The 25881-nt window shown below is 40.9% G+C and overlaps 1 protein-coding gene across 1 annotated transcript in view; it reads left to right on the top strand.

The window, feature by feature from the left end:
• The window catches only part of TRPM6 (transient receptor potential cation channel subfamily M member 6), a 142861-nt gene that overhangs the window by 73052 nt on the left and 43928 nt on the right, over positions 1 to 25881 (top strand). The window contains exons 19-25 of the mRNA XM_032427461.1: positions 4559 to 4705; positions 8197 to 8325; positions 9711 to 9962; positions 11811 to 11985; positions 12194 to 12308; positions 15936 to 16129; positions 19983 to 20115. Coding sequence (XP_032283352.1) covers positions 4559 to 4705; positions 8197 to 8325; positions 9711 to 9962; positions 11811 to 11985; positions 12194 to 12308; positions 15936 to 16129; positions 19983 to 20115 — 1145 coding nt within the window. The remainder of the gene's footprint in view (positions 1 to 4558; positions 4706 to 8196; positions 8326 to 9710; positions 9963 to 11810; positions 11986 to 12193; positions 12309 to 15935; positions 16130 to 19982; positions 20116 to 25881) is intronic.

The following is a 25881-nucleotide window of genomic DNA, read 5'->3' as shown; positions in this document are numbered from 1 at the left end:
GCATTATCTTCACTGTTCCACTCCACAATTTTTTTTTTTTTCATTTGTTATATCCTGTGACCAAATAATTTTACTTGAGTTCCTGGATGTATATGTTTTCCTGAGTAATTTGAACTATGCTTTTGCAACCTGTCTTCACTGGAGAGTCTCCAGGATGCTGTCTGTGCATGTATTTTTTGCTTTTTATGTCTCAGCGTGTATCATTACTTATAAACTTATTACTGTAGGTGCAGTGAATGTCTTCCCTGGTATTTAATACTTTAATGAGGCATCTTTAGCATCTTGTTGGATATGCTTTTGCACTTGTGAAGTATTTGTTACAATACTTAAAAATGCACTCAAGAAGTATTAAATGAAAAATAAGTAATTATAATTAGTTTGTATGGCTGACATCTGTTGTGATTGGGTGAGCATCCATTCTAATTGGTTAATGCCTTTACCAGATCAGTTGTTAAGTATTTTGACTATCGTGCCTGCCTGGGTATATATGTATTCCTATCCTCTACCCTCTCCCCCTTCCTTCCATCCTCACTTTACTAAGCCTGATGGTTCTATCTGGGATTCTCAGAATACAAGATGGCAGGTACATTCTAACTTCTGTGGAATGTGTAAGCAATTATCTTACAAACTGGGCTAATCAAGTTGTTACAATTGTGATTGTACTGGCTAAATGATATGGTTAATAAGCTTAGACCATTTCAAAAATTTTTAAAGGAAAGATAAGAAATGCAGTGTTGACTTAACACCTTTACAAATAAAATGAAGTCTTTATATGTGAGATATTTTGTTTGATTTTGCTTATTTATACGTTAACATTTAGTTTGTTGAAATGGAAATTGGAGAGAGTTGCCTTTCTAGGCAGATAAACCTACCTACCTGTCTATCTATCTATAAACAAATATGTAAATATGTTGGCACTTGGTAGCAAATAGTACTTTGTAAGTGGATGTAACTTCACTTCTGGTTTCTATAAGGTTCATGGAAAGATAAGCTCTCACAAACACTTAAGGCATTGTAGATGGCTGGAACATTCCACTAAGTAGTTGTTCTTAAAGGGAAGCTTTTAGAGAAGGAAGTCCTTCCTTAAATGGCAAATAATGTGCTTTTAACATTAAAAAATATAGTAAGTTCTCACAGTTCCCTGAAAAATCAAACTTTGGCTCTAATGTAGTGGTCCTGTTTATGACTTTGTCCACCTGGATGGCTTGGACATGACCATATTGATTTATTAATTCATTGAATATTTAATGGCCACCGTCCATGTGCCAGACAAGATACGATGTTCTGGATCACTGCAGTAACTAAGGCAGACGTGACCCCTGCCACCATGGAGCTTATAATCAGAGAGAATATCCATGATAGATACCTCAGCATTATTCAATTTAAAACTTTTATTAAAAAGTGTCTCAAACCTGCTCTGTTATGAATGGATTATAATCATGGTAACAGTGTTCTTTTGTTTTTGAGTTTAACCAGAGCAATAGTTTTTGATTACCTGCTTTGTGTTTGGAATGTTGCTAAGCAGAGAAGAGGGGTGGTATCAGCATGGGACATGGAAGATTTCACAATGCTGATTACATATAATGTGCTCGATTAGTTGAGAAATACAATTTGTGTTATATATTTTGGGAGGAAAGTGAAGACAGGTAAGACATAGATGTTCTTTTAGCAGGTCTTCATGCTTTGGCCCTGTAGTAGTAGTGGGTGGTAATGAATATAATGAAAGCACCACTGGTAATTGGAGAAAGAAGGCCATTGTCCTGAAGCTGGATAGACTCAACTTCTGCATTTGCCTCATGAGATTTTATAAAAAACCTTACTGAAGCCTCTACAGGCAAAAGAACTTTGCCATGAGAACTCCCAATCTTTCTAGCTGCTAATCCTTTGAAAGCATGACTTTTGAGGACATGAGCTTTCTCAGGAACAGATTGTAGCGAGATGGCAGAATGGCTTAACTAGAGGAAGAAGAAGATTCTTCTCATTTGGTGTCAGTCAGTGAGGATTACAGATTGGTGGCAGCTTCATGCATGAGGTGGTAGATAAGCTGAGACTTGACGACGTGTGGAAATAGCATTTCTGTGGGAAGACAGTAAGTAGGGGTATAGAGGCAGGAAATGCAAGGCATCTGTCAAGCATCGTAAGTTCTATGGTTTGGCTAGAGTCCAGGTTGTAGTGGATATGGGACAAGGAGGGAATATTTGCAGGTATGGCTGGGACAGTAGATTGAGGCTAGATCATAGAGACTCTTGTATATCTTATGAAGGAATGTGGTGTTTTTTCTGTAGGTAATGGATAGCCAGTGGATGCACATGACCAGAGTAGCAAGATGATCTGACCACTAGGAAAATTATTCTGTCTCCAGTGTATAGGATGATGTAGCAAGAAGATAGGCTGAAAGCAGGGAGAGCATAGACAGGTGTAACCATCCAGATGAGGAGGATTAAGGGATTTGGCCAGAGTTGGTAGCAATGGCCATGGAGAGGAAAAGAGAGATCTTAAGTGAAGAGTTGGATAATGTTTGAACCTGGGGCATAGATGAAAGGAAGATAGCAAATATGACCGAGAGGTTGATGGTTAAAACAAGGCCATCTTGAAGGGATACGGGGATGATTGGAAAAGGAGCAGGTTTGGAAGGAGAAAGACAAGTTTAGTCTTAGACATGTTGATAAACCACAATGAAAAAGTATTTTCTAAAGTTGAACAATAATCTATTTTATCAGAACATCATTAAGTGGGAATGACGATAGTTATAACAATGGAAAATAGGTATGAATTGTGGTAGAGGTGATTGTTGTAGTTATAATTTTATTCTGTGTGCCTGCTGATCAGATCTTGTTAGAAAGAGGAGGGAGAGAGGACAGGGGAGAGAGGAGAGGGCTGGGGGAGAGGGAGGGAGGGGGGGAGAGAGAGAGAGAGTTTGATTATATTGAGATTTGAGTCGAATAAAAGCTAGTTAAGTGAAATATTTCTGTGTTTACCTTCTTCTAAGGTGGGGGGGAGGGGGGCAGATGTCCTGAATCTGAATTTATACTCTTACATTGTCTTCATCATGGTAGTTGGTGTCTTGGAGTTCAACTCAGAGAGAGGCTTAATTAGAACTTTATAATCCATACCAAACTGTCAAGAATAAGTAACACCTAATGAGAAACTCCTAGAAAAAAATAATAAGAGAAGTTATTTAATTTACACAGTCATTACTAAAATTGCTTTCTGGGGTCTTTTTGAAGTGGTACTGATGTCATTGAAATCACAGTAAATGATGACTTTTCTCATTGGTTCTAAGCTATTTTAACTCTAGGCAGGTTCAAACCTGTTAGGAACCAGGTCAGTTCCTACACCTTCAGGTCACAATGCCAATTTCACTGCCCAAAACGATGTGAATGACAGCAATCACGCACTGAGATGGCCCATTCCAATGCCTGAAGCCTCAAAAATTACATTTGATCAGTTTTATGGACAATTCAAGCAACACTTGCTTTATTTCTTGGCTTGTAAAATCTTACCAGTCTTGCAGGGGTGACACTAGAGAGACATCTTTTGTGGATAGGTTGAAGAAAGGTACTCATCTAAGAGGCATCAGAGAACATTCCTTTCTTTTAATATTTTTTCAGATCACACAAGTAGTGGATTTCCTGTTTAAAGATTAGAACCACACAGAGCTCTATAAACTGGGGTGACTTCTCTTTTGCTTCTCTTTTACCATCCCTAAGTTCCCTCTTTCCAGAAGCAACCGGGCTACAAGTGATTTTTTTCTTTTCTTTTCAGTTCTTTCCTCCCTCCTTGCCCCCCCCCCTTTTAAAGGCTTTTTCTCTGTGCACACCTGTGTAGTCCATCACACAACCACTTGTCTGCCACAGAGATACTTACTGCTCATCACCTACAAGGATTAACTAACCTCTTCGGACTGACATACACATTTTGAGAAACTGATGAAAGATTTGATGCTTTCCCTAGGAAAGTGCATGTACAACAAAAATACTTGCATGTAGTCACAGGAGGTTCAAGGAACTCTGGAAGCTCTGACAGTTCATGAACTTCAGGCAAAGCATGTCTGCTGTCCAAGCCAGAATTCTAAAACTAACGCTGTGCCCGACTTTCCTAGGAATTGGAAACTGTATCACTAATGGGTGTCCATTTTGTCCTCCTCTATTATGGAAATAATTTTATTATCTGTTAATGATTTCATGGGGATTTTATGATATTTTTAGGTTCTAAAATACTGATAAAGGAGACTAAGCAGAACAGGAACAGGGACAATTTTTAAATCCTTGGAACTATTCTTAGTTTGACTAGGTTTCCTGGTTAGAGACTTAGCTTGCATTTTGAGAGATATCCTGTGCTCCTTACTTAAAAGCCAAAGATTTACACAATACACATAGTTTTCTTTCCTTCCAAAACTAAGATTATAATTTGGCAGGTGGGTGCCCAATTAATTCCTAATATATTTATTATATTCATATATATATATACACACACATATATATGATGTATTTTGGATGTTTGCAAATGTCAGTATCTTACTTAAGGCTCTGACAATGAATGATTATTTATTTTGCAGAAAGACTGTGATTTGGAAAGAGGCCCCGATGAGAAACTAGATGAAAATCACCATTTTGACTTAAAGAGCAATCCCCAAAGCCTTCCATGGACCAGGAAAATCTATGAGTTCTACAATGCTCCAATTGTCAAGTTTTGGTTTTATACGGTTGGTCTCATTGCAGCAATTAAATATAGTCTTTGTGCTGGCCAATAGTTGATCATGATTTTGATAATGATATGCCTGGTTTGCCAACTTGTGATAAAATGTAGAAATGCAGGGAGAAAAAAAAACGAGAATGACAAAGGGGGTAGGAAAGAAGAAGATTGGAGGGAGGTGAGGAAAGGTTAGAGCAGATCTCTCCCACTATGGGATTGGAAGAACAAGCACTTTCTTCTTTCCTGAGTGCTTCCCATTAGCTCTGCTGGGACCGAGCACTTGAAACTTTGTGGAACAAGCAGTTAATGACAGTGGTTGTAGAATTAAGTGATGGGGTGGATTCTTTTCTCATCTTGGGCAAAGAAATCAGCAGTTGAATTGATTTATTATTTGGTAGGAATAATGTGTAATATAGACAAAAATTGCAAAGTGTTTGCTTTTTGTCTTCAATGACATGATTATAAATACATAGAGGACAATAAAATTTTATTTTATATTTTCCCCTCTGACACCCTCCCCCCCACCTTTTTGAGGACAATAAAATTGTAGAAGTTAAATTTATGAACAAATACTGCATCTAATATTGATCATAGTGATACAGAGAAATCATGAACTGCACTTTAAATGCAATGAGTGCTTTTCACATTTATTTAATAGCATTTATTTTTTTAAAACTTATATATACTTTAAATTGCTCGTGGCCAAGATTGTGTATTTCTAAAACATTTGAAGTGTGATTATAAAAGGACATTTATCTAAATGTGTTGTATTTCAAAATATTTACTCGCCTATCCAAATTTTTATTGCATACATTTATTAAATATGTATATTGCTTTGTTTTCAAAAATCAAATCTTCCTTCAAATGATGAGGTTTTACCATTTTTGTGAATATGCAACAAAATATCCTAAAGGCTCTGATAGTAGCTCCAAGAGATTAACTGTAGTCACATCATTGGGAAAAGAGTATGCAAGTATTTCTTTTTTTTTTTTTTTTTTTTAAAGATTTTATTTATTTATTTGATAGAGGCAGCGAGAGAGGGAACACAAGCAGGGGGAGTGGGAGAGGGAGAAGCAGGCTTCCCGCCGAGCAGGGAGCCCAATGCGGGGCTCGATCCCAGGACCCTGGGATCATGACCTGAGCCGAAGGCAGATGCTTAACGACTGAGCCACCCAGGTGCCCCGAGTATTCAAGTATTTCTGTCCTTAGAAATTTCCAGCTGATGAACTCTTTTTTTTTAAAAAAAGATTATTTATTTGAGAGAGAAAGAAAGAACATGCAAGCCAGGGAAGGGCAGGGGGAGATACTGTCCCAACAGACTCCTGCCGAGCGGGGAGCCTGATGCAGGCTCAATCTCATGACCCTGAGATTAGGACCTGCACAGGACCTGCACCGAATCCAGGAGTTGGATGCTTAACTGACTGAGCCATTCAGGCACCCCCAGCCGCTGAACTCTTAGAGACAGGAATAAAGCTCAGAAAATAGATTAACAAGAACAAAGAGTAAACAGATGGAACCAAGTAGCGAGCCACGTCTGCCCATCATAACGGACGATCTTAGCAGTGAGCACAGGCATTTTTGTCTTGGCTGTCACGTTGCTAGGTTATGATGTGTGTGCTTTACTGAAGCATGTCTTGTTATACATGTGATGGTGAAGAAGCAAAAATGTAAACATGTTTGGATCTTTTCTTAAGATCGGAAAGAAATCAAGTGTCAGGAGCAATATTACCAATATCTGTGGTGGTTTAATATCTGGCCACCATGAAGCCAATGGCAAAAATGAAAAAAAAAAAGGGGGGGACTGCTTGATAGAACAAATTTATTTAATCATGTGTCTAAGCGGTCATCAAACATGCTTAGACTTTGAGGCATAAACCTAGAGAAATAGAATTCATAGAATTTACCTTAACTATCTTATATGCTTTTCTACCAGGCTCTTGATCTCAGAGGCAGCATTACCCATCACGCCTGCCCCAAGCACCACCTGTTGGATATATATCATCCCGGCTGTGTAGTCAGAAGTGGTTTTAGCCATTCTCTTTGTAGAACTGTACTGAGAGGATAATGTACCAAACTTAGGTAGAGCTCAAAAAGATCTGAGAAATAGGGATTCAGGTTAAAATAATATGATTCACCTCCTTGAGAGTGAACATGCACACACATACACACACACATACACATACTTCTCTCCATTGATCTGGGGCTTTAATACATCTGTCGATCAGTGAACACCATGCACTGTCACTGAGGCTATTTAAAGAACTACACTGTCTCATGCATTGTTGGTTTTTGTGGAAATTGGTAAAACCTTTCTGGTGGACAATTGAGTAATACGAGTCGCGGTTTTAACTGTGTATGCCCAGCGATTCTACTTCTGGGAATATATCTTAAGAAAATAAGGACTTTAGGGGCGCCTGGGTGGCTCAGATGGTTAAGCCTCTGCCTTCGGCTCAGGTCATGATCCCGGGGTCCTGGGATCGAGCCCCGCATCGGGCTCCCTGCTCTGCGGGAAGCCTGCTTCTCCCCCTCCTTCCTGCTCGAGCTCTCTCTCACTATCTCTGTCTCTCTCAAATAAATAAATAAAATATTAAAAAAAAAAAAGAAAATAAGGACTTTAGATAAGATTGCAAAGCTATTAATCACAATGTATATATATGTGTGTGCTTACTGTGTCTTAATTCTTTGGAGATATTGGAAATCTAGGTTTAATATAAACAGTAGTTAAATATGCATTTCTTGAAAGTCTACCATGTGTTAGGCCGAGTGCTGAGGGCTGAAGGTACAAATGTCAATGGTCTTTTAATTACAAGGACTCACAGTTGGACAGTACTTTCCCACTGACTAGTATGTTTTAATCAACATAAAGTAAAGCTCCCAGAAGGGGCGCCTGGGTGGCTCAGTCGGTTGGGCGTCTCTCTTTGGCTCAGGTCACGATCCGGGATCCTGGGATCGAGCCCTGAGTCGGGCTCCCTGCTCGGTGGGGAGTCTGTCCCTCTGCTCCTTCTCCCTCTTGTGCTCTCTCTCATGCTTTCTCCCTCTCAAATGAAAAAAATAAAATCTTTTTTAAAAAAAAACACCTCCCAGCAGAAGTAAATGTCACAATTTATTACATTTGAAGATAGGTACCTACTGATACTGCTCGTTGGTGTACTGGAGACGCACGTTTTCTGTGCTTAGTTGGAGGGGACAGTGTGTGATTCTCTCTTGGCTTGTGGGCATGCTGGCATGTGCAGGGTTCTGGAAATTCTGGTCAAGAGCCAGCAAGATGAGATAGTGCCCCCTTCCATGCATTTGGAAACAGTGACCTTCATTCCTTCCATTAATCCTAGAATAGAAAACTGCAGATTCTTGTGCTTTCCTTGAAATCAGGTTATCAATAATCGGAGGGCGGTCCCAGTTATATTTCCATGTTATGACGTTGAAGTTCCTGGGTGTGTTTCTGCTTGGCATCCTCCATTATGACTCTCACTCATGTCCAGGGAATGTGTGTCCCCCTCATAGATGGCGTATTTGGCATTCCTCATGCTGTTCACTTACACTGTGTTGGTAGAGATGCAGCCCCAGCCCAGCGTGCAAGAGTGGCTTGTTATCATTTATATCTTCACCAATGCCATTGAGAAGGTCAGGGAGGTGAGTCGTGCCTTCTACCTTTGTCTTCTACACCTCTGCAAAGAGGTGTTTTAGGCTCATAATGGAAAGGGACAGACGGGTCAAGGGTGGGGGTGATACAGGCAATGCTGATCCTAATTTGCTTGCTGGAAGGGTATTTAGGGGAAAATCTCGGACCTCAAACCCTTACTCCTTGCCAATACTTTGCTGGTTGCTGCTCTTTAAAAGCAGTTATTTCTGAAGATGTCCTAGTGTGTTTATCAGTCTTAGAGTGATGCTATCTAATTGTTGTTAGACCCTCAACTATTTGATCTCCCAGAAGTTGTGTGTGTGTTTTTTTTTAATGAGATTGATTTTTGTAGCCTACCATTGCTTGCATATTGTCAGCTCCATTTCACACTAGGCATGGAAATGGCCAGAGTTGTGCAATAGGTAAAGAATTCATTTATAGCTTTTGAATTATTTTACTAAACACCTTTGAAAATGGAAGCTGCAAATCCCTGAGGCCAGGAGTCCAAAACACAAAACAAAAATTTCATTTTTAGTTTTGCAAATGAGTCACTTAAAAAAAATGCATTAACATCCATGCTGTTGTAACTGCAATCAGTTATGTACAATACAGTTATGACTTTATGTATCATTGTATATGTATCTTAGTGTGTACTTACCTCTGTGTCTATACGTTTATATACATTTATTTTGTCCTAGAGCTAATATGACCAGCATTATGCACTAAGTAAATGTATTCTTAGTAATTATACCTATATCACCTGCTAGTTACTATTGCAGAATCTATAGAAAACAAGTCAGGAGAAAAACATTATCTGAATTCCACCATTTTTTATGCTTCAGGGGAAGAAAGTTAATTATTTTACATTTGAATTTGATATTCTGTTGCAGGGGTCATTTCTTTAATAGTGACTTCTAACATGGCCTTCTTAGTAATTTCTCAATAACTCACTGGCAGTAGCAGGACTAGATTGCAAGATTCCTTGGTTTCAAACCAGTCTCCTCTACACTTGGCTATCCCTCATAATCATAGAATTGTAGGTATATAGATCCGCTGTAATATTGAGTTTTAAAATGTCTTTCTGGTCCCCTGTGTTAGCTTAGGATTAATGAAAGCTAGGAAAAACTTCCTCTTTTTTTTTTTTTTTTTTTTAAACTTCTGGTTAGTTTTTCAAATAGCTGGTTAACACTAGCAATGACATTAAAACACTTGTAGAATTGTTTTAATAATTCATTACCCAAGGATCACTGAAGTCTCTAAAATACCCAAGTGACCTAAGGTTTGGTGGGATTCAAATTACTCTTTAAGCGAGCAGTTGATGGACCGAAGAACTTTATTATGAGTCTCTTGGGTTATACCCCATTCTGTAAATTTCCCTCTTTCTTTCTTCTTTTAGGTGTGTATTTCAGAACCTGGGAAGTTTACTCAAAAGGTGAAGGTATGGATTAGTGAGTACTGGAACGTAATAGAAACTGTGGCTATCGGCCTGTTCTCAGTTGGTTTTGGCCTTCGGTGGGGCGACCCTCCTTTGCACACAGCAGGAAGACTGATGTACTGTATAGACATCATATTCTGGTTCTCACGGCTCCTGGACTTCTTTGCTGTGAACCAACATGTAGGTCCATACGTGACAATGATTGCAAAAATGGTGAGTATAGTCTGCTTGCATATTCTGGCATCCTTTGTTTGTTGTTTGTTTTAATATTATCTTCTTCTTTGTAGGTTTAAGATATTTCTGAACTTTAAAGCTTATTTATTTATTTTTAAAATTTATTTATTTGGCAGAGAGAGCACAAGCTGGGGGAGTGGCAGGCAGAGGGAGAGGGAGAAGCAGGCTCCCCGCTGAGCAAGGAGCCCAACTCAGGGGCTCAATCCCAGGACTCTGGGATCATGACCTGAGCCGAAGGCACTTAACTGACTGAGCCACCCAGGTGCCCCTTCTGGGGTCGTTTGTAATGGTTCTACCTACTTTGGTGGTTTGCATTCAACAATTTAACTTTTAGAATTACTTATAGAAGCACAGACATCCAGCTCATTTCATCTCTGCTTTCCTTATAACCACAAACTCATATTTAACAAATGTCCTTGGAGAGCATATTGGGTGATTGATTTGGATACTCTGCTTATTAGCTTTTTGGGTAGGGGCCAGATAATATGATTGAATCAAATTTGTCTCTAAGCATAGTAATCCTAGAGGGTGAGATTTGTGTGAGGCTATCACCGGTAATATTTTCTGCTAAAATATCAATTTCTCTTTTTATCTCCTCACCCCTGGCCAGTTCTTAAATAATCCATATTATGGGCCACACCCTGTTCACAGTACTTGGTACTTATTAATGCATTTAATCTTCAAAATGACTTTATGAGATAGGTACTATTATTAACCACATTTTACATATAAGGAAATGGAGATTAAGCAAATCTCCCAAGGGCATAAGCAGGGGAGTCAGGATTCACATCTGGACTGTCCAGCTCTCATCTGAGCCTGCTCTGCAGTCGGGTTAGCCTTCTCCAACGGGCTTCGTACAGGGCCTGAGAACTACCCTCTAGGAAGTACAGTACTTCCAGATCATCTTTGGCTCTTCCTTCTGGAATTCTCACTGGCGGGAAAGGGGCTAGCTCTGGAGAAAGAAGGGTAGTACAAAAACAAAGGAGAACAGAAAAGGAAGAGCCCTCAGGACTCCAAAGACAGATTTTTCTTTACACTTTTAGACCAGCAATGTTTTCTCAGGTTTCGGTGACTCAGGCTATACTGAGATAACTAATATATCTAGTGACTTAGCACCAGTTTATTTCTCCCTAATGCAAAGTTTAATGAGTGTTCGTGGGGACTGACCTCTACCCTATAACTCAGGGATCCAGAATCTTCCATCTTGTGATGGAGTCATGTCAGCAGGTGGCTTCCAGGGTCTCCTATGGTGGGGAATGGGAGGGATGGAGAAAGTCTAACAGCTTTTAACTGTTCTGGACAGGAAGTAAAATAACTTCCCGTCACTCCACAGGCCATCGGCTAGAATCAGTCATACAGTCCCAGCTTTGTGGAAGGGAGGCTAAGAAATGCAGAGGAACTCATGGAATACTCGTGGCATAATTGTCTGTGCCACAGTGAACAAATGGGTTGAGTTGATGTACATTTAGTAAGTGAAATGAACCTGACCTGATCAATTTCTCAGACTCTCATCAACTCCTTAAGACAATCCTGGGGATCAGGATTCATTTGACTAAGTTGAATACTCCCTACTTTTTGTTTAAGCACAGATTCTTTACGCCCAGTACAGCTACTTTTTTTCCATAGACCACATGGACATGAAACATGTGCAGAGAGAAGGAGATGACTTAGCCGGAGGAAGCCCAGCTCTTCATGGCCTGGGGCATTGTGCTCAATGACTAGACAGTCTTCTTATTGGGAGCTATAATTATGAACGCTGCTAGTGTTTGATTTGTTTTAAATTTCAAATCTGTGGTAAAATTCTGGTTGTGCCTTGCTATTTTGCAGACAGCAAACATGTTCTACATTGTGATCCTGATGGCCATAGTCCTGCTGAGCTTTGGAGTGGCGCGCAAGGCCATCCTTTCGCCAGAGCAGCTTCCGTCTTGGAGCCTCGCTCGAGACATTGTATTTGAGCCATATTGGATGATTTATGGAGAAGTCTATGCTTCAGATATAGACGGTGTGTAGGAGATTTTGCCATCATGCCGAAATCAAACCTTTGTAGATACTCAGAGTACAAAAACAAAAAAATGTGGAAAATATTCATCTGGATCGTACAGATGTCAAAATTTGTGGTATTCTGCTAAGTTAATGTGCTAAATATTTGTGTAGAGCCATAGGACTGTGATTCACTGTATCTCTCATTCTTTTAAATTCTTTATTTGTAGTTTGTGCAAGCCATCCGTCTTGCCCTCCTGGTTCTTTTCTTACTCCGTTCCTCCAAGCTGTCTACCTCTTCGTGCAGTATATCATCATGGTGAACCTGTTGATTGCTTTTTTCAAGTAGGTTATTTTAATTAAGTGTGGTTATTTTGTTTAAAATCAAAATTACATCAAGATGATTTCATTTAAATCAAAATCTATTTTGAGTAGATTCTCTCATATTTTGAGTATGTAACCTTTGGTTTTTGTGTGTTCCATTTTTTTTCCCCCCCTTTTTCACTGTAGTTTTAACATGTGGACATGAAACCACTGGTAGGAAGGGAGCAGAGCACGAGAAAAGAGGAAAAACAATAAATGGAGAGAAAGTAATACAAGCAGAATGAAAGGAGATCATGCATTGGAGTAAAGCAATAAGTTGGAATCATGAAAGAATAACAGTTGCTGAGATTAAAAGCTGGCTGAGGGGATTCTTGATGGCTTTTCTTTACTTGACTCCAGTGTATCTTATTCTCTGTTTTCTTCTATCTGACTTTTCATTTCTTCTCAGTCTGCTTTTCTGGATCATCTCCTTCTCCTCAATCTTGTAACACTGGAACGTCCCCTGGGCCCAGACCTTGCTCATCTCTTATTTACATTTTGTTTGGTGATCTTGGTCAGTGTGCTGTAAATGCTGACAAATTCCAATTTATATCTCCAGCTCAAATCTCTTCCTCAAACTCCGGTCTCACAGATCCAACTGCCCCTTTCACCACCAGTTGGATGTATAATGGAATTCTACAGTTCTAAATGTCCAAAATCTTGATCTCCTCTCTTTCCCAGCATATACTTATTCTTTTTTTTTTTTTTAAAGATTTTATTTATTTATTTGAGACAGAGAGAATGAGAGAGAGAGCACATGAGAAGGGGGAGGGTCAGAGGGAGAAGCAGGCTCCCCGCCGAGCAGGGAGCCCGATGCGGGACTCGATCCAGGGACTCCAGGATCACGACCCGAGCCGAAGGCAGTCGCTTAACCAACTGAGCCACCCAGGCGCCCCCCAGCATATACTTATTCTACTTGTCATCTTTCCCGAATCTATGGAGAAGACCACAAGTTTCCGTCAGGTCTCCACTTCTCCAGTTGTCGAGATCAAAAGCCTTGGAGTCATTCTTAATGCCACCTGTATCTCTCCCTCTAAACTCTCAGGAACGCCTGTTGACTCTGCCTTCAAACAGATCATCAGTCCAACCACCCCTCACCACCCCACTGCTACCAGAGAGCCTCTTACTTATTTCTCTGCTTCTATCTTGGGCCCCTATATTCTGTTATCAACACAGTAGCCCCTAGTGATCCTATAAAAGCATATGTCAGATGATGTCACTACTCTGCTCCAAACCCTCAGTGGTTTCCCATTTCAAAGTTCCTACGATGACCTAGAGAGCCCCAGTGACTTGGCTTCCCTGCTGCTTTTCCAGTCACGCATCACACAACTCTTCCCCTAACCCTCTCCTCTCTAATCACACTGGCCTCTCGGAGGTTTTCAACCAGCACAGGTGTGTTTGCAGATGCTGTTCCCTCTGCCTGCAGTGCTCTTCCTTCAGGCATCCCTGTGGCCCGTTTTCTCACCCCCTTCGAGTCTTTGCTCACATGTTCCCTTCATCATTAGGCCTAACCTAAGGATGACATTGGAAAGTGCAGCCCCCTTTCCTTCAGCCATCTCTGTGGCATGCCTGGTCCCTCTTACTCTTCTTTCTTTATACCCACTTATGCTTTTTTTTCCTGTTTATTTGTCTCCTCTACTGGAATGTAAGTGCCACAAGGACAAAATATTTTATTGTCTTTTTTTTGCTGATGAATTTTTCCCAGGTACCAAAAAGAGTGTATAAACATAGTTGCTTAATGGACGAAAGAAAACTGGTGAAGAGAGGGGAAGAAACTAGTATTTTTTGAATGCCTCCTTAATGCCAGGCAGTGTGCTGGGTATTTTATTCATTGGTTATTCCACTGCAGAGGGCAAGATAAGAGAAATCGATGCAGTGGAATCTAAGTAAAAAAAAAAAAAAAAAATAGAGAAGCTAAAGGCTGGAGAGAAACAAAAATAAATCAGAATACTTAAAAAAAAAAAGACTATTGTTATAAATATATGGAGAAGACATACCTTCCTGCTTGTTACAAGATCATAGAATAACTGTCATCTCTTTTAGCCCTACCATTTTATAAACTTCTAACATTTGCTGGTGTTTAGTTAATATAGGGTTTTTTTTTTTTTTTTTTTTTTGACATTTCAAATAACATTCAGAGGGGGTATGAGATTTTTGTTTCTCAAAAATGACAGGTGTCAAAAGAGAGGTTGAGAAATCCTCGCATAGACCAGTTGTCTCACTCTAGAGAGGAACACAGTGAGGACAAAACAAGCTGAGACACCCCAGATCTGACTACTTGTCCAGGGGCAGCCCGTTCCAGATTCTTTGTAGCAATAATTACAAACCCCCTAAAATACACTGTGAAGATCGCCACCTGCTGGTGAGCAAGCTGTAGTCACATGCGGAGTGACAGAGTAGCGGTTAATCGTGGTGGTTCTCCAACTTGATGTACAGGAAAATCACCTGGAGGGCTTGCTGTGACATGCTATAATGTCTCTTCTAGAGTTTCTGATTTGGTAGTTCTGGGCTAGGGCCCGAGAATTTACATTTTTGACATGTCCTAAGGTGATGCTAATTCTGTGGTTGCGACCACACTTTGAGAACTACTGTTAAAACCCAGTTTTCTGCCTTCCCATCATCTACTTTATAGATTTTGTGAAACTTCTCCCTTCCTCTTATTTTCAGCTGGCTTTCTCGAGGATAGTTCCGCTTTCTTCTCTTTATCATTGCTCAAGCTTAGGGCTGCCTGTATTTTTATTGGCTGATTTTGGCTGTCCTCCTCAAATACTACTTTGCCATCTTTCTCTAAACAAACCAAACATTAGCCTAAGCAGAACGTTAGGATAGACATTCCATTGTGTCCTCTCCCCCCCCCCCATCACGTTATAGACTTAAAGTTACGTAGTTAGGGATGACTTAGAATAACTGCACCGCCCACCACAACTTCCATTGCTAGTTCTGTGGTATTGGTGTTTACCATTCTATCTGCATATTAAAATTGATGTCTTTAAAGCAATAATCCAAGGTGGTCTGCCAATAAGGGGTTATTTTCATTGTAAAGTTAACGTAAATAATTTTTATCTAGTTTCTAAATACTCTGCTTATTGATTATTTTAGGATGAACTGATTTTTCTTCCCTGTCTCTTCTTCATTAATATTCTTTCATTTGAGTGTTTTAACTAGGATTAGTCTATCCGTTCTCACATTTGACATTAGGAGAACCTCTCCTAATTGGTTGATGATACAGAGAAATGTTAATGGTATTTACCATGAATGGTAAATTATGGGCCGAAAAGAGCTTCTTATGTGAGAGGGGATGGTAAACCAAGAATAGTGATAAGTTCCAGAGGGCAGTTTTATGTTCATTGCATTTAAAACATTAGCATTTTCTCTCTGATTGTAATTTCTGTCTTTTTATTCTGATTAGCATATTTGATTGTAGAAGGTGATTAATGTGTCTTGTTTGGGTAGAAGAAGAATCACAAATACAATGGATATTATTTTTGTTGACTGAGTGTTGGGAATGTCAGGTGAACCAATCGTAAAAGTTGGAAAATAGAGAAAGAATCTGTTATATTTTAGGATGCTGTATTAAAACATTATCCCTCTCTTCACTACAACTTACAGTAACGTTTATGTAGATATGAAATCCATTTCCCATAAACTGTGGAAATACAATCGCTATCGTTACATCATGACCTACCACAAGAAGCCTTGGCTGCCCCCACCTTTCATCCTGCTGAGCCACGTTGGTTTCCTCCTTCGCCGTCTTTGCTATCATCAAGCTCCAAATGACCAAGAAGAGGGGGATGTTGGATTAAGTAAGTTTTCATTTATGGGGGCATTAGGAAGGGAGTAAAGAGTAGAGATCCAAGGTGAAAACACGCAGTTAAATTCAGGGCACAGGATGGAAATCTCTGGGAGTTCACTCACAATAGCATATCAGCTGAGGCCCTGGGTCTAAGGAAATACATTGATCTCATCACGTGGTTGTACCTTTTGGGGAGGTTAACCAATACTTTGAAAGAAAGGAAGGGGTAAGAACAGAATCTCTGCTTGAATGTCTAAAGGTTCTATGTCACCTGGAAAACCTGTGTTTCCTCTTTTCACCTGGGAAGTCATCAGAATAACTCCTAGGGAGTCACAGTGACCCATATTCATTTCCCTGTTGTCGAAGTTGGAATCCAAACAGAAAGGAGTCACAGGAGGTCTTGTGGACTGAGGGAAACTGATAAGACAGACTTGGCTTCACTTATTAACCAGGGTCCTGATTCTCTGCTTCCTAATCTACTGAGGATGGAGGTGATTCTGTATGGTTGTTTCATGTTTTCAATACAAGATGCAGAAATGTGGATTCTCATTTTTCCTTTCTTCTTCTTTTTTTTTTTGCAATGCTTAAATCTGCATATTTTGAGATTCTCCTAGTTCATTTTGCTTATCCATATCTTCACAGCACAATATGACTCTCATGCTAATTGTTATAATAGAACATTTCTTACTGTGGTTTCACAGATCTATTGTAGTTCCTCTCAAGCAATTTCACAATTGGTACCAGGCCCGTTTCTAGATAATTCCTACATATAGAGGAAATGGGTGGCATAAATCCACAATCCTTATCTCAATTCCTACATCCAAAATACCCCTGAAAGCAGAAAGCTTTTTTCTTCTTAAGTTAGAGACTCATTTGGACAAAAAAGGCTGGTGGGACTAATGTGAAGCCATTCATTCTCTTTATCACTTGTAGCATGAATATTCATTGATTTTGCTTCAAAAATAATAATGTGTTGGATTTTAGGGTACTGCCCTAGCCTCAGTTAGGGATTTTACTTCATTTATGGTGTATGCACTATATTACCTTTCTAAAATGAGACAAGGAAAATTCTTAATTCTAAACCACACTCAGTTCCGGGAGTTTCAGATAAGGGATTGTGCACTGTTTATACATTTCATGTATGAGGGACAGGTGTTATTACAAGGTTGATAGGTTGATATGCTTTTGTTCCTGCTGGTAATTGGCTAAGTGAAGTATTTTTCTCTTCTTGAGTCACTTTGGAGATTTACTTTTCTTTTCCACCCCCGACCCCCAAAGGGTCAGCCTGGATGAGGAAGCCAAAGTACAGTTGAAGTTAATTTTTTAAAAAGATTTATTTATTTATTTTAGAGACTTGGCGGGGGGGGGGGGTAGGGTAAGCCAAGGGAGAGAGAATCTGAAGCAGACTGCTGAGCGTGGAGCCCAATGCGGAGCTTGATCCCGTGACCCTGAGTCATGACGTGAGCTGAAATCAAGAGTTGGCCATTTAACTAAGTGAGCCACCCAGGCACCACACAACTGAAGTTAATTCAAAAGCTTATAATTACACTATAATTTTTAGGCTTCTTTTTTTTTTTTTTATTTATTTATTTGCGAGAGAGACAATGAGCGACAGAGAGCATGAGAGGGAAGAGGGTCAGAGGGAGAAGCAGACTCCCTGCTGAGCAGGGAGCCCGATGTGGGACTCGATCCCGGGACTCCAGGATCATGACCTGAGCCGAAGGCAGTTGCTTAACCGACTGAGCCACCCAGGCGCCCCTAATTTTTAGGCTTCTAATAGAAAGCCATCCCAGGCATTGGCTGTGGAACCATTGCAAGCTAATAGGAGAGTGTAAGCCAGCCGAGAGATCCTGGAATTGGCTGGGATTTGGCCAGATTTCAGCTTCACCTTCATCTGGGTTTATAGAATGATTCCGGTATATAAGTCAAGTAAATTTCTGATGGGTAGAGGTGTGTTCACCCTGAGTTCTGGAAAATTCTTGAACTTTTGTGAAACTTCTTCCAATCGTCTATCGAAGATTGACGATTGCATATGGGGCAGCAGTGCCACCTGGTGGAGAGTCACAAGAATGCTCCACAGATGCAAGCCGCACCTGTCACTGGAATTGGTCTTTGGGTTGTTAGCTTTCAGGAATCCACAGAAGGATCAAATCATGGTACCTGCAAAGTTTCTCATGCATAAGAGATTCTTTTTTTTTTTTTTTTTTTTTTTTTAAGATTTTATTTACTTATTTGATAGAGACACAGCAAGAGAGGGAACACAAGCAGGGGGAGTGCGAGAGGGAGAAGAAGACTTCCTGCCGAGCAGGGAGTTCGATGCGGGACTCAATCCCAGGACCCTGGGATCATGACCTGAGCCGAAGGCAGATGCTTAACGACTGAGCCACCCAGGCGCCCCAAGCATAAGAGATTCTTTAATGCAAACAGGCATTTAGAGCTTAGGGGGGTGGTTACTGGATTTTTTTAGCATCTGAGTAATTCTTCCACACCATAAAATCAGAAAACACTTATGCACTTGAGTTGTGGACATATTTTTATGGCTGAATATTGTTTTCTCTTTGCCCTGTTTTTCAATTTAAAATTAATATTTTTGTCTCATTGGAAAATAATGAAACGTTTGGATTTCTAGTATGTTTGAGGGAACATTATGGGTTTGTTTGTTTTTTTTCCTGATTTAAGTGAAACCACTGAAGGAAGAGAATGCTCCTTTTTTTTTTTTTTTTGCAGCACCATTTATGTATTTTTCAAGTATTAGAAACTTGCTCATAAGCTAATATATTTTTCTGTTAGATCAGAATGAGGGCCAAGGTAATGGGCGGAATGTGATCACTGAAGGCTGACATTGAATTGTATTGGCTTCATAATATCATGAAACAATGTGTCTTTTTGTGAGTTAATAATAATCATGTCAAGGAAAGTGGATAGCCTCAGCCATTGGCTGGCAATAATGCCTCTGTTTCCAATAGAGTAACTTATGCAGTTGACCCTTGAGCAACATGGGGGTTAGGGGTGCCAGCCCCTTGCACAGCCAAAAATCAGTGTATAAATTTTGACTCCCCTCAAACCTAACTATGCATAGCCTACTGTTGACCAGAAGCCTTACTGATAACATAGTCAATTAACACATATTTTGGATATTATATGTGTTGTATACTGAGGATTACAACAAAGTGAGAAAAGAAAAGGTTATTAAGAAAATCATAAGGGAGAAAAAATACATTTACAGCACTGTGCTGTATTTACTGGGGGGGGGGAACAAAACCATAACATATATAAGTGGACCCTCACAGTTCAAACCCATGTTGTTCAAGGGTCAACTGTATCTACAAACTCAGTGTAACAAGGTGAAACTTTCTTACACTTGCTGGATTAATTTAACAGATTTAGACTTCATCTAACCTTGATTTTAACCTACAGGTTACTTATTGTCATTGTGATAGACCAAACAGTTAGCGGGGGAAAAAAGACAGATTCTTTCCCCATATGCATATAAACATAGTGGTTTTGTTAATGTGTAGAAACAATCTAACCTATGAGCATATTGGACAGAAAATGTCTATTCCACATGAGTCATCTTCAAATTCGCACACCTCTTTATAGGACAATAGGAAAGAGCCAAATTGATGTTTCTATTTGTTTCTACATAGTGCTTCTCCAATAATATTAGGACTTTGGTGTGACAAGACAGCAAAGTTTTCTCACACAAGCTGTAGTTTATTGATTTTCAACACAAGTAGAAGGAAAGCCACTCCTTCTCTGTATCAGCTTCTCTTTGCCCTGGTTTTCAATTTAAAATTAATATTTTTGTCTCATTTTACCGACAAATAATGCTCTTTTAAAATGTACCATATTTATTTACACAGAACTCTACCTGAGTGAGGAGGATCTGAAAAGACTTCACGATTTCGAAGAGCAGTGTGTGGAAATATACTTCCACGAGAAGATGGAAAGTCTAAATTATAGCTGTGAGGAACGAATCCGAGTGACATCAGAGAGGTACAAGATATATATATATATATATATATATATATATATATATATATATATTTTTTTGTTTTTTTTTTTTTTCCAGCTCCCCAAAGCTGGTTCTATTAGAATGTCTGAAGAAGTAGAAAGATAGACTTTCAGAACCCAGAGGTTTGGATTCTCTACAGTTCTGTTTAGTAGCATATAGTATTCCTGTAACGGATGTATATTTATTGAGCACCTACTACATTCCAGGTGTCCCTCTAGTCCCTGAAGATAAATGGTGAATAAGAGACGAGAGTCCCTGCCTTCATAGGACTCGTGTTCTAGTGTGTGCAGGTAGAGGGGTGAGGGGGGTAGAGGACAAATAACAAGCAGGGAGACACATAAAAAGATGTAATTTAATGTCCGTTAAAGAGCAATGAAAAATCAAGTTGCATAAGGGCATCGAAAACGATGGTGGTGAGGGGTCTGCCAGAGTCGGGGGGTGGGGGGGTTAGGTTGGACTCTTTGGGGTCGCCTGGGGCAGGAAGGCTGTTGAGGAGTTGGAGGAGGAGGGGCCTGAGGGAGGCGGGGCAGAGACATCCGGTGGGGTGGTGCCCCCCGCTGTAGGAATAGCCAGTGCAGCTGCCTGAGGCCGCAAGGTGCGTCCACCAATGGCAGGTAGGACTGGAGAAGGCCGAGTGCTGCGTGCTCGTTGCACTGGGGGGGCGGGGCACAGGTGAGGTTCTCTTGTTTTGTTTTCATGCGGGGATAACAGAAGAAATGTGTATGGTCTTGGACATGATTCACCAGCCAGGGAGGAACTGCAGGAGCAGGAGGGAGGAGGTGATTTGCCCCACGAGAGGGCTTAATGCCTGGGCTTCGCTCGCAATCGGGGGACCAGGAGAGAGGGTGGCCAGTGCTCAGGAGGCTGCAGCTCGGGTGTGGGCACACAGTTCTTGAGGCCAAGGCATCATCGGGCCAGTGCCTGTGGGTATGTGTGATTTTGGTGGGGAGGGTCAGTGCAGGGAGGCCGTTCAGGTGTGAGGAAAGAGATGTGTTGGAGAGAGTGAACATATTCAGAAACTGTGGTAGGATCAAAGCCACTGGGGCTCCCCCGATAATTGTGGATACGTGGCATTGTGTTGGAATATGGAAGACTGAGTGTGATTATATGCATTTAAAAAATTTTTATTTTAATTTTTTTTTCAGATTTTATTTACTTATTTGACAGAGAGAGAGATAACGAGAGCAGGAACACAAGCAGGGGGAGTGGGAGAGGGAGAAGCAGGCTTCCCGCCGGGCAGGGAGCCCGATGTGGGACTCGATCCCAGGACGCTGGGATCATGACCTGAGTCAAAGGCAGATGCTTAACGACTGAGCCACCCAGGTGCCTTTTTTTTTTTTTTAAACACAGAATTGTTTTTGTAACCAGAAGCAAATCGACAGAACTTAAATGCGTTCCTTCATTTTCGAATATACAGGGACCTGACTGTAAAATGTTATACCTCATTATGCATGTATTTTTTTCGACATCCAAATGGATGGGCAGTGGATCCTTAAATATGGCTTTATTTAAAGGGGCGCCTGGGTGGCTCAGTTGGTTAAGTGGCTGCCTTCAGCTCGGGTCATGATCCTGGGGTCCTGGGATCGAGCCCCACATCCGGCTCTCTGATCGACGGGAAGTCTGCTTCTCCCTCTCCCTCTGCCTATCACTCTGCCTACTTGTGCTCTCTATCTCTCTGTCAAATAAATAAATAAAATCTTTGAAAAAATAAAATAAAATTGAGTTACATGAAGAACTCTCTAAATGGTTTGCTATGGGTATATGTCATATTTCTGGACTTTTCAAGTGATATCATATTACATAAATATGTATTTAGGTGGCCGATTGAATTTCAGACCAAATTTTATATTGAGAAAAAAATATCAAATAAAGGTTTGTGAGCACACGAATTTTGTTTTCCTTAAATAATATCTTTAGGCCAGAGCTTGATGAGCTTCTCTTCCCTTTTCCCTCTTCTGCACATTCTGCTACCTTTATAGATATGCTCACTGAGTCTTGTGGGCCAGCCTGGCTCTCTGTTTTCTAGGACACACATGCCCAGATAGGAGTTTATAGAACCAGGGTGAAGACCTGCTTCTCCACTTACTGGCTCTATGCACTTGGGCAGATTGGCTCTGGGCCTTTGTTTTCTTATTTGTAAGATGCACACAAAAATACACCTACCTCTTAGAGGTGCTGTGAGGACTACCTGAGGTAACATACATGAACCACGTGGCAGAGTGCTGATGGATAGTAAGGGTACAATGAAAGTAAAAATAGGCTTCAAAAACTGTGAGTGTGATTTCTTTTTAAATACATCTTTTCTTTCATATCTTAAGAAAAGGGGAATAAATACATAAGATGAGATGACCCCCTTGCCCCAGATTATGAATGGGGCCAAGGTCATGGAGAGCCCCTTACTTTACCCTGTAAACTAAGGAAGGAGTTTTAGGTGGTCAGATATGGACAGATTCAAGTTCTAGGCAGATTCCTTCAGTTATGGATTTGAAGAGGCAGAATTCGAAGTATGGAGACAGCAGGGATCGATACAGCGGGAGGATGAGTCCCAGGGACTAGCCAAACTAGCCATGGTAGGTTTGAAAGGAGGTATCTTAGTCCATTTGGACTGTTGTAACAAAGTGCCAGAGGCTGGGTGGCTTGTGAGTTGCTCACAGTTCTGGAGGCTGGGAAGTCCAAGAACAGCATGCCAGCATGGTTGGGTGACAGCCCCCTTCTGGGCTGCACACTTCTCTTGTGTCTTTACATGGCGGAGGGGGTGAGGAAGCTCTGTGGGGTGTCTTTTATAAAGGCACCAGTCCCATTCATACCTACTAATACTATCACCTCTGGGGGTTAGAATTGCAACATAGGAATTTCAGGGAGATACCGACATTCAGACCATAGCAGAAGGGATGAGTAAAGACACGTTTAGAAAGGGCGATTCGTGAGGGGAGTTAGGGATGGACATGCAGCCAAGGGAGAGGGTGGAGTCCAGGATGACTGTCAGATCTGTAGCAGGGGTAATTAGGTGAAAAGTGGCACCTCCATGATAGAAAACAATGTGCAAAAGATGCAGGGCAGGGGCAAGCGATGAGTTTCAGCTTTGTTGAGCTTGAGACCCCTGTGGCACAGTTAGCCAGAGATTCCTGGGAGGCTTTAGATGTGAGGCTCTGAAGTCCCGGGGCAAAGATTGAACTGGACAAGGAGATTCGGGAGTCGTCTGCCCCTTGTAAGAAAAGAAAGCCATGACAGAGGACGGGATTATGCCCAGGAAGCAAGAAGGGTGAGGAAACTCAGTAGGCTGAGGGTGGGACCCTGAGGGGAGCCAACCCCTGTGTAACAGAGCAAGAAAGAAGGGCTCACGGGGAGGATTAACCAGAATCGATCAGAGGAGGATAAGGGAAATAGGAAGGGCAGTGTTAAGAGTCAAATGGATCTGGTGTGGAAACTGAACTAGACATTTACGAACAAGTAATTCAATCATCGTAGTAATGGTGGTGGTGGTGTAGTGTGACGAACACCATCAGTCATCACATGTTGTATTCCTCTTGAGTTTTTCCCTTGGGTAGAGGAAGGAGTAGAAGGTAGATGGGTATGTAGCTTCTGAACAATATCCTAGAGGCTTTCGTGGGCTCTAGAATCTGATTATGAAGACCTGATTTCACTCTTCAGAACATCATCCATCAGTTCTCTCACCAGTCTTCCGTTTACACGGTTGGCCTCGTTGAGGTCATCTCTGGGGAGCTCACAACGGAGGCATGGGGGAGGGGAAGAATACTTCCCTGAGGCAGCTGAGGGAGTTTGAAGAGGAAGGGAAAGATGAGGATATTTGCACGATCGCCTACCTGTAGAGAAGAGATCACCTACATCCTTACAGAATTAAGTGAATTGTGAATTGTGAGACTAGGCTGTTTTATGTCTTCCTTTCTCTGGAACACTGGCTACTTTTTGACCCTCTCTCTGTTCTGTGGAGTAAGATGTTAAGTGGATATTTCCCCATAATAAGCATGTTCTATTTGGGAAGTGCTGCATTTTATTTTTTAAGCAATCTCTACACCCACTGTGGGGCTCGGACATCCAACCCCGAGATCAAGAGTTGCACGCTCTATGAACTGAGCCCGTCAGGGGCCCCTGGAAAATGCTACATTTTAGAACAAGTCACATTGTGACTCAGAGTCCTTGTTGGAGCAGGTCCTGTCATTATTTTGCCATGACACCTTACTGAGGAACATTTGTGAGCACCTCTCAGCTTGGGAAATGTTGGTATAATTAATTTAGCATTTCCCACGCCTCTAAGGCCCTGGTGAGAACTTTGCCTGATCCCTGATGAGTTGTTCAGAGGTGCCCGAGTGTGGGGGGCGTCAATGCCACTGAATGTGGAGTTAGGCTGTCTGGGTTCGAAGCCTCACTCCATCCCCAACCCTGTGACCAGCCACGTGACCCACCCTCTTTTATGAAGGGGGTAATAGGAATGCCTACATTATGGGGTTGGTTACGTGGATTAAATAAAAATAATAATGTACAGCCTTTGTAACAGAGTGAGCACTCAGTTAATATTATGATTATCATGATGATTATACATATACTTCTAATAATCTTTTTTTTTTTTAAGATTTTATTTATTTATTTGACAGAGAGACAGAGAGGGAACACAAGCAGGGGAAGTGGGAGAGGGAGAAGCAGGCTTCCCGCTGAGCAGGAAACCCGATGCAGGGCTCGATCCCAGGACCCTGGGATCATGACCTGAGTCGAAGGCAGACGCTTAACAACTGAGCCACCCAGGTGCCCCTCTTATAATCTTACTTTAAAACGTCTTCTCCAAAGACCCACAGAAAAACAATAACCATACTGGTCTTCCCTCCACCCTCAAATCGTGCACAGGGGAAACTAAACTTACAAGAATTTTTTTTCTTTACATGTCAGAATGACTGAAAGTCTAGATTAAATTAATGTAGTTGGTGGTTGAGGAATATAATTAAAATATGTTTCATGGGACATAATGCTTTAGAAAAAAAAAATGCCCATGAAAGCAGGAAGACCCTATGTGGGGATGACCAGGTTTTTTGTCTCACAGGTCTCTATTGTAGCCTGTTACCTGTTGCTGTGAATAGTTGCTGGTTTCTATTATATCCATTTGATGTGACTGCTGCTGATGGAGCTTAATGAGCCTCCATTACTGCCGTTCAGACTGTTGTGTTTTTGAATTAGATGAAACAGTACACTAAGTGAAGAGGCTCTAATTAAGCATATTTGGAAGGGAATATACATATATTTGGTGCTCTTTCCCTCATCATCTCTGCCAATTCTCGTTTTGCAGGTTCCAGAAGGTCAGGAAGCATTTATTAAACCTCTGCTTAGTTACAGAAGTGGAATTCTGTACCAGAAGTAAGAAGGAGAGAGTCCCACCCCCATATAACAAACACGGGAAACATCACCCCTTTTGTTCTTTAATTCCTGTCTGCCAAGCTCCCAAAAAGAAGGAGTGCAGGATTTCTCAATCCATGTGACTTGGGATACATTCTGGAGAGGGGATATCTCACACTCTTTTGGGAAGTGCTTGCTGTAGCTGAATGCTAAATCCTTCATGGTATAATCACTGTTTCTTCCAGGCCCCACATAAGATCGGGGACCATTTTTAATTTCTGCGTATGGTCATGTCAGCCGCGAAACTGTTGATGAGATCCCCTTCCTTGCTGTTTTTTTTCTTTTTCTTTCTTTCTTTTTCTTTCTTTCTTTCTTTCTTTCTTTCTTTCTTTCTTTCTTTCTTT

Source organism: Phoca vitulina, unplaced genomic scaffold (assembly GCF_004348235.1).
Source record: "Phoca vitulina isolate PV1807 unplaced genomic scaffold, GSC_HSeal_1.0 scaffold37, whole genome shotgun sequence".
Lineage (NCBI taxonomy): Eukaryota > Metazoa > Chordata > Mammalia > Carnivora > Phocidae > Phoca > Phoca vitulina.
The sequence above is the reverse complement of the archived record's forward strand: the minus strand, read 5'-3'. Positions and strand labels throughout refer to the sequence as shown.